This window comes from Perkinsus marinus (genome assembly GCF_000006405.1).
Source record: "Perkinsus marinus ATCC 50983 genomic scaffold scf_1104296964286, whole genome shotgun sequence".
Taxonomy (NCBI): domain Eukaryota; phylum Perkinsozoa; order Perkinsida; family Perkinsidae; genus Perkinsus; species Perkinsus marinus.
In genome coordinates, this window is record NW_003204723.1 from 79,971 (window position 1) to 88,515 (window position 8,545).

Genomic DNA, 8,545 nt, shown 5'->3' on the forward strand with positions numbered 1-8,545 from the left:
CTCTCCCTTCTCCTAAGAGGCCGAGAATCAGTATCGAGCAAAAAACTTCTCCCTTCTCCTATGAGTAGCTTTCAATCAGGCAATTCGAACATCTTTGATTCTGGCGGATAACTCTTCCTTTGATGGAGTGTTATCCGCTTAAATTGGCTCGATGAGGGAACAACCCGTTGGAGGCCCGTCAGCCTGGGCGACAATCCCATCCGCTTGAATTTACGTGTTTTTTCTGGTATTTTTTCGCAATTTTTTGGCATTTTTTGGCATTTTTTGGCATTTTTTGGTTTTTTTCTATTTTTTCAGCTCCGTTTTGCGAAAAAAACGGAATGAAAAAAATGGAAAAAAACTCGCGCGCTAAAAATAACCAACCCTGACTACATCATGTAGTCTACATGTGTCGGTGACAACATGAAAATTTGAAGGATGTCTCAGACATCATGTCTGGGGCCCCCGGGGGGGGGGGGTCTTATTGGTTTGAAACCAATGGTTTCTGAACACCATCCAAGTTCATAGACAAATTGCTATATTTTGCGAGAGAACTCCTGAGCTTAACTGAGTGATCGATGATATATCCCTCGAGAACTGCCCATAGACGTCGGAACTCAGCGACAACCTAATCTTGGGAATTTTCAACCTTCCAAGAAAACGTCAAGTTACTATACAAATCCTTCCTGTGACTAAACGCCACGCTATAGATCATCAAGCTGTACGGTCCTGCTCTCCTCTGTGTATTGTATGCTGATAAATGGCATTGTGGGGGAATATTGTACACAAGTGTCTCCTGTAATTTTAGGTTCTTGTGATACTAGTCTCCCTTGCTAGCCTAGCGTATACTTTATGATTACTGTATTGATCATTAGTTGAGAACTACTTGTTAATAACTCCTGTTGAGTTATCTAATCCTAACATGGCGCTCTTCGATAAAGTCTTCCTACAGCTCGCAGAAAGTATTTTGGATAAAGTTTACTTTAAGAGTGAGCCCTTTAATCTTGTGAAACTTGAAGACTGGTTGGTTCTACGTCTGGTATCTGAGCTTAAGAAGGAGAAGGATTTCTTTCCTACGGTTGAGGAGTTGGAAACTTTACTGAGACGCGGTTGAAGCGTGCTATAACTTTGGTTGTTGGCTCTCCGTCTGATTCAGATTTTACCATAAAGGCCATCAATGCTTTTATGCTATACTCCTCGATCGTCTTCCCTGCCTTACTTGATAAGCTTACTGAGGCATCTGAAGATGTTAAGCGAGCCTACCGTCTCGGGAAGTTTGTTGCAATAAGGCAGATTCAGGATGCAGCAGAATATAACATCTTTGTGACCGGTTTTGGCGATAGACTTCGGGCAAGTCGCTTTCGTTTTCCTCCTCCTTCTGCACCGGTTGCTCCTGTGGATGATTGGTTCCATTCTGTTGAACAGGTTGAGCGGGATGCTCCTGCCACCACTTCTTATGATGCTCTGTTTTTGCCTTCTTCGGAACCGAGTCAATCTTTCCGTTACAAGAAGATGATGTCAGAGTTTGACTTGGCTGCTACTTTGAGAGGAGTGGATAAGGTACCATTAACAAAAACACCACTTACTGGATTCGGTGATGATCGTTCTTTCTCGGCTTTTAAGGTTGAGATAACTGAGACTGTTCGTAGATGACATTGGTCGGCCGTTCACGAGTTCCACTATCTGAGCCGTGCATTGGAAAGTTCCCTATGGTTACTGGTAAGTTACCAGTTACCAGGTAAGTTTCCCAACGAAGCCTTAGTCCGTGAGCCAAGAGAAAAATCATCCAGTTTAGGAAGAAGCACGCTTTGTCGTAACAATCGGTCTGCCACCGAATTCAAAGGACCGGGCAAGTACTTGATGTCAATAGTTACCCTATACTCCTTCTTTGCATATCATAGAAGCTCTGCTGCTTCATCATGCATTCTATGAACTGCCTGTATATCATATCTTCTATTGGGCGAACTTGTACTCCTGGAATACTACTCCATGTCGTTGCTGTTGTATTATCACAAAAGATAGTTACTCCACGTAGCCTCGAATCAGATCTTCCAAGCTTTTGTATCCTTTGTGGGATAGTAGGAACTTGAGGGTTTTTAGCAGCCACGCAAATTCAAATTTAACAGTGGGCTGAGCTTATACTTCTTATCCCAACCTTCAGTGGCTCGACCAAACCACGCCCGCAATCGGTTCATAACCATACGAGCTTTTGCGTGGCAATATGTCGGGTCGAAGTATCGCCCACATAGCGCGAAAGCTTCCCGCTTACTCCATGAATCTGGAACCAAAACTTTTCTAGCATCTATACGGGGGCAATCAATAGAGAGTTCATTTCCCCTCGAAAGTTTCCAGATCAAACCGAGGTGAGAGACGTCCAAGTCACTCCTCAAGTGGGTCTTCTTCTTCTCTGGTATTTCCACTCCCAACGAAGGAGCTATCCTACACAGGATAGCTTCAAACGTTTCCACTAGATTTTTTGCTCCAAGTACAGAAAAATCATCGTAGTACGGGAATATAGTGAGGCCTGGCAGTACATCTACTAATCTAGATGTACAAGTCGCTGTGACCTCTGGACCTAACATGGCAGATAACACAGAGTTACAAAGGACCAATACTTGGGATGCGAGGGCACATGGCCCATATCGTACTCCAAATGCTATTCTATTGCTTAAATAACGCTGACCAACAGTTTTTACCCGTATGTACTTGTTATGTGCTAGTCGTACTTTATAGAAAGCACAAGACAAGTCTAACACTGATAGAGCTGAACTCTCAGGTATCCATCTCGCTCTTATGAACTTAACGATATCATCAATGGCCCACCCACTGTAGAAGGTCGATGATGCTGAGCTAGAGTTGCCTACCTTGGATAAGCTGAAGTCTAAAGAGGAAGGTGTGTTATTGCAGCGTGATTGGATTGGTCAAGTTAGAGATGATCGAGAACAATCGGTAGGAAATCAAAGGTCATGGTTGAACTGATGGTTGGAGAGGACCGTGAAAAGTTTTAATTGTTCACAACGATAATGCTCGTGTTACTATCGTTGATAAATTTGGCGTTGAACGAGATGAACATCGTGCCAATCTAAGATTTTATTATGGGACGTCCGAAGTTCAAGCTTTTTGATTAGTTTATTACCTTTGGTTGCGGGTAGCAACCAGGGGGAGATGTGAGGAAATATTGTACACAAGTGTCTCCTGTAATTTCAGATTCTTGTGATACTAGTCTCCCTTGCTAGCCTAGCGTATACTTTATGATTACTGTTTTGATCATTAGTTAAGAACCACTTGTCAATAACTCCTGTTGAGTTATCTAATCCTAACAGGCATAATCAAAATTTAATGCGTGTCAATTCGAATTGCAAAACAGAAAGAATGAACGTTTTACAAGATCAGTAAGAAACGATCGTAAAACATATCGTATAAATAATGCGATCATTGATATAGAGATAGCAGCAGATAGTGAGAAGTTGGGGACGTAGCAGATGATCTGTTACGTCCCTAATTTTTTCCACCATTCATCGTGATTTCGTAAAAGAAAAGGGATCCTACTTGTTGCGTGTAACCCTAGTGCCACTCGAGACAAAATTACTGCCTCCACTGGTCCCCTTTCTGCTCATAGACCTAGGACCAGTCTCTCAGCATAATAGATGTATCCATATAACAAGTATACACTAGGAGTTTGGTTGGCTAAATCGAACTCCCGATCGACTTATTGAGGCGCGTGCTAAAATGACCGTGCGCAGGCGCGCAAATTCCTCAAGCAGTTCTGTTGTCCGCAACCCAGATGGCCAAAAACAGCTTCCTAACTGAAGAAGAAAAGGCTATGATAGTAAAGTGGCTTGCTGATGGCATGAGAACGCTGGAAATCGCGAAGAAATTGGGCCGAGATCATCGTACAATCATTCGTTATACGAATGATCCTTCGGAAAAGTACACGCGGCGGGGTAGAGCATACAAAACTTTAGTGTCACAGCGAGAAAGGACCAATATCAAGCGGGCACTGAACAAGAACCCGCTATGCACCAGCAAAGATATTTTTAAAGCTGCTGGGGTTGAAACAGGATCGAAAAGCACGCGATGCAAGATGTTACGTGACATTGCAAAAGTTAGAAAGGCTGATCCAAGGCCGATTTGAACCGAAGTTCACAGGGAAAAGAGGGTCCAGTGGTCGCGGGATAATATGAAGACAGACTTCGGAAAGGTATTGTGGACTGACGAGTCACGAGCAACCTTGGATGGACCCGACGGCTGGGCACGAGGATGGGTGCAAAATGGTGTCGAGTGTCCAGGCCGTTCAAAGAGACAGCAAAGTGGGGGAGGGTTTATGATAATATCATACATACTGATCATAATAATATGGGCAGGAATCGGAGGGAGGGGGTGGTGGGCCCAGTTCGAGTGGAACAAGGCGTCAAAATGAATTCACAGGAGTAGGAGGCTCGTTGTTCTCAGTCTGTAAGTCAACGAGTTAGATACACGAAGCTCCCGGAGATGCCCGGGCCGTTTGCGGCCCGGGCAAACGCTAGATAGATCGGGCGTTTGCCAAACGCCCGCTGTTGAAATCGTCCTCGAAACCCTGCACAAGCCCGATCAAAAGAGTCAAAGCGAACAATGGTAGTGTCCAACACCGAACTAGTATATTTTTATCGTCGTACTATGATAGTATTATCAATTCAGACAAAGAGGCTAAACGTAACGACGATGGTTTTGAGAAGTACAAATTATACTTCGACAAGAATTTGATGGACAAGACCGTAACTTGCAAGCGGTGCAACAAGAGACCATCTCTCAACAGAGGATATAGTTCCTTGGATATAAGAACCCCTGCTGAACCCCTGCTATAAGAAGGCTGCATAGCCAGCCGATGACTCCAACAAGAGAAAGCCAGCTCTAATGCAAAGATTCTTGGCCAAGGCCGATTTCGAGAGAATAACTGCGCTAATTGTCGAAATGGTAGTGTTATGTCCCTTTTTGTGCGATCGCCCTAAGATATGTAATCCATTCAGATTGTGATACGCTAAGCTAGATATTTCCGTGTTTGCAATCATAGATGGATCATTATTAAATCTCTTATCAACTCCTTTATTGCTATGTCGAGTTCACCTTCCCTAGGGTCACAACAAATTGGCTCCGATACCGGGACCTCATGGGCAAAGGTGATCTCTAGTTGGTTCACTTCTGAAGGTTTGGATCTGGACGCGGAGTTGAAGCGGTTGTTTGAATCCATATGTCCTGTCACTGATGGTAGTGAAGGTATCTCGGCCGATCAAGCTTTTAATGATGCTTTGGATTTGGTTCTGGGTCCCGAAGAAGTCCGGCTTCGGGCGGTGCTGCAGGAGATTACGGCATTCCGTATTACTGCTACAAGGAAGGATACGAGTCCAGCCCGTAAGGCTCTTCTCTCTGATTGGTATTCTCCTTTCTTTCGCGGTCATGGTTCTCTTCAACAGCGACTTGATACTGATTTCTCTGCATCTCTTAAGGTGGACGATATAAGAAATCGTCCTGTGTATAATTCTGTGAAGGCTGAGTATCCAGTTCTTGATGACTTCAGTGTCCGCCTGGCAGGTGTTAAATCTGAAGGTGATCAGCATGTTGGTAGTGGTATTGCTCCTACACCAATGGATGATGTTATTGTACTGGAAAATGACGTGGATTCGAAGACTATCAGAGAAGCCCGAAAGGAGGTAGAATCCGTTAAGATCATCGACGGTTCGTGTTATTCCGGCTTTACTGATACCCGTAGTTTCCCATCGTGGCGTCGAAAGTTTTATGCCCTCTGTGATTCTCGTGGTTATAATGACTACGTGTTGAGGTATTATGCTCTGGTGAGGAATCTTGCTGATAATGTTCAACTACGACTCAGGCCTACAGCTCCTCCACCGAATGCTCCGGCTCAGAAGTGGAAGGAGGAGTATGACCGTCTTATGAAAGAGTTGAAGGTGTTAACATCGGGCGTGGATGGTGACACTGGTTCATGGAAGGCCGAGCAAGAGCTGTTGGCACTACGACAGACTAAGTCAGAGGCCACGGCAAGTTTTCTCAACCGATTTGAGACTACTATAGCGGACTTGGCCTCTCATAGTATAGTCTTGGATAATGGTCGTTTGGTTGCTGCCCTTCTAAGCTCTCTCCGACAAGATGTAAAAGAGATTGCTGTTGATCGTATGGCGAATGCCGGTGGTCGTCTTACCTATAGCCAACTGGCAACTGCACTGGTAATGCGTGAGCGTATGATCACTGGGGTAAAGGAGGGGTCTCGTGGGAGCTTGGGAAAGGTTAACTCTGTGATTGAGACTGGTAATGGTACTTCTAAAGAAGTGGTAAAAAAGAAGATATGCTATAATTGGCGACGAGCTGGGAAATGTCGGTTTGGTAAGTCTTGTAAGTTTGCTCATACCGACTTCAAAGATGGTACAGCCAGTGGTCCTCCTAAGCCTCCTATTGAGAAGTCCTCCGTCACCGTTAGTTCTGTTGAAGTATCCCCTAAGCAGCCTGACGTTAGGCAGTCTGAAGAGACTGTGGAGATTACTCAGCGTTTATTGAACATTGTGGATGATGATCCCTGTGTTGTATGTGCTGTTTCAAAGACTAAGGAGAAATTAGCTGGCCCTACTATCAGTATTCCCCTTGGTCAGGGTAAGATATTGTCCGCTCTCCTGGATACGGGAGCTTACTATAATTATATTTCTGCATCGCTTGTAGAAAAGCTTGGCTTGGCTACATCTAGTCGAGGAGTGTCTGAGTCATTACGGGTTACTCTGGCCGATGGTTCTGTTCGACAGGTGGTGGCTGTGGTCGATGTTGCCAAAATCCAATTTAGGGTTCTTCAAGGTGGTCGAAATAAGAATGCCATCTTGGGTGTCAGGAGTATGTGTGATTGTGGAGTTACGTTGTCTTTTGGCGTGAACAGTGAGTCTGAGCGATCGGTCACCGTAAAAGGTGAGTTGAAGCCATTAACGGCCAATAGTGAAGCGGGTAGTGATCCAGTGAATATCGTCAACGAAGACTTTGATGATGGTCTCAGTGATCTCTACCAAGTTGAAGCTGAAGATGACCCCATTTCCTTAGTTAATCAGATCTCTGATGCTCCTGGTCTTATCGTATCTGGTGGTACGCTGAGTCATCCCTCTAAGATTGGTCTGTCTAATGCTCGGCTAGAAACCGATGGTTGGTATCCTGTGATCGGTGCTGAGAAATACCGATGGCGTATGAGACGTTTACGTCCTTCTGAGCAGAAAGACACACCAGAGCAGGTTTGTTGTGCTGAAATTGATCTTCCTTTGAAGTGTGATGATAAAGTATCGTCAAGGCCACGGAGGGACTATACATGGGGTTTGTTCGCCAAGTTGAAGAAAGATGAGTCTGTTGCATTCCAGGAAGAGCTTGGCAGATATCTGAAGAAGGGATGGTGGCGGCTATCTAAAGGTGAGGAGGGGGAAGGTCCATCGCTTTTGGTCTTCCCTCTCCCCAGTCCTGGTCGGAGTACTTCTTGTAGGCCAATTATCGATGCTCGGGGTTATAATGAAAGATTACCGAGATGTGGTTATAATGGTCCGAGTATCACTCAAATATTGAATGATTTGAGACTGAGGTGGCGGCCGGGTGGTAGGATTCGTACTCTGGACTGTGCTCAAGCCTTTTACCGGATCCATATAAGGAAGCCGGTGAGTCTACGGGTCCATAGTGCCTTCTATTCGAGCTCGAGAATGGTCTTTGGTCTAGGAGTAGGCCCATCAGGCCTTTATACGGTGTTGCTACATTTGATGAATGTTGCTTATTCTCAGCTGAGTGCCGAGGATCAACTTCTTCTACAAACTGCGAGCTTCTACATCTACCTCGATGATATTACCATCTACTGTGATCGAGAAGCTGTTGATGCTGCAGACCGGTTTGTGAATATGATGGAGAGTGTTTTCCTTCAAGCAGGCTTCGAGTTGCCTGCATCTAAGCAACATAATTCTGATAAAGAAATGCAGTTCAAGCATTTGGGTTTGAACTGGTGCTTTCGTGAAGGAAATCTCGTGCTGTCCTGCAGAAAGTCTATTCCTTCGGGCCTTAGATTTCCTGATGGTTCTTTCAATATGAAATGGACTGCTCGTCTACTTCTTGGTATTGCCGGTTGTGGTGGTACTGGTGTGGATCCCTGTCGATTGCATTGTGAAGCACGACTAGCAGGAGATTTACTCCGGTCCATCGCTGGGAAGGGGATGAAGGAGGCAGATGAGTTGCTCTCGATTGAGAATGGCTCTGCTGACTTCAACATCATTTCCTCGTGTTTTACGACTCTTGAGGAGTATTCTGCCCAACGATGTGAACACTGGTTTTATGGTGGTTCTAGTTTGGTGTGCTTTGTAGATGCTTCCCCAGTTGGTTACGGGTGGTGTATCAAGGTTGTGAATGGTACGGTCCCTATATCTGATATTATTCCGGAACTCTCTAAGCCAAATACAGAGGTGTGGGATTTGGCAGAGCAGGCTGGCATATGGCTGAGTACTAAAGCACAACGGAGCTGGCATATCAACAGGAAGGAGCTTGCTGCTATTGGGAAGCTCATGCTGTATTT

At 45.0% G+C, this 8,545-nt stretch overlaps 2 protein-coding genes across 2 annotated transcripts in view; both read left to right on the plus strand.

Moving 5' to 3' along the window:
- Positions 1-901: 901 nt before the first annotated feature.
- Positions 902-1,632, plus strand: Pmar_PMAR025738 (hypothetical protein; the record flags this gene model as incomplete). The annotated part of the gene is made up of 2 exons (XM_002770664.1): positions 902-1,088; positions 1,136-1,632. 2 exons carry the CDS (start codon positions 902-904, stop codon positions 1,630-1,632), a joined length of 684 nt encoding a protein of 227 aa, XP_002770710.1.
- Positions 1,633-4,929: 3,297 nt separating this feature from the next.
- Pmar_PMAR025739 (hypothetical protein) overlaps positions 4,930-8,545 on the plus strand; it is a gene marked incomplete at both ends in the record, with an annotated part of 4,220 nt that continues 604 nt past the window's right edge. The window contains 3 exons of the mRNA XM_002770666.1: positions 4,930-4,972; positions 5,164-7,407; positions 7,720-8,545. The exon at positions 7,720-8,545 is cut by the window's right edge and continues 4 nt beyond it. Coding sequence (XP_002770712.1) covers positions 4,930-4,972; positions 5,164-7,407; positions 7,720-8,545 — 3,113 coding nt within the window. The remainder of the gene's footprint in view (positions 4,973-5,163; positions 7,408-7,719) is intronic.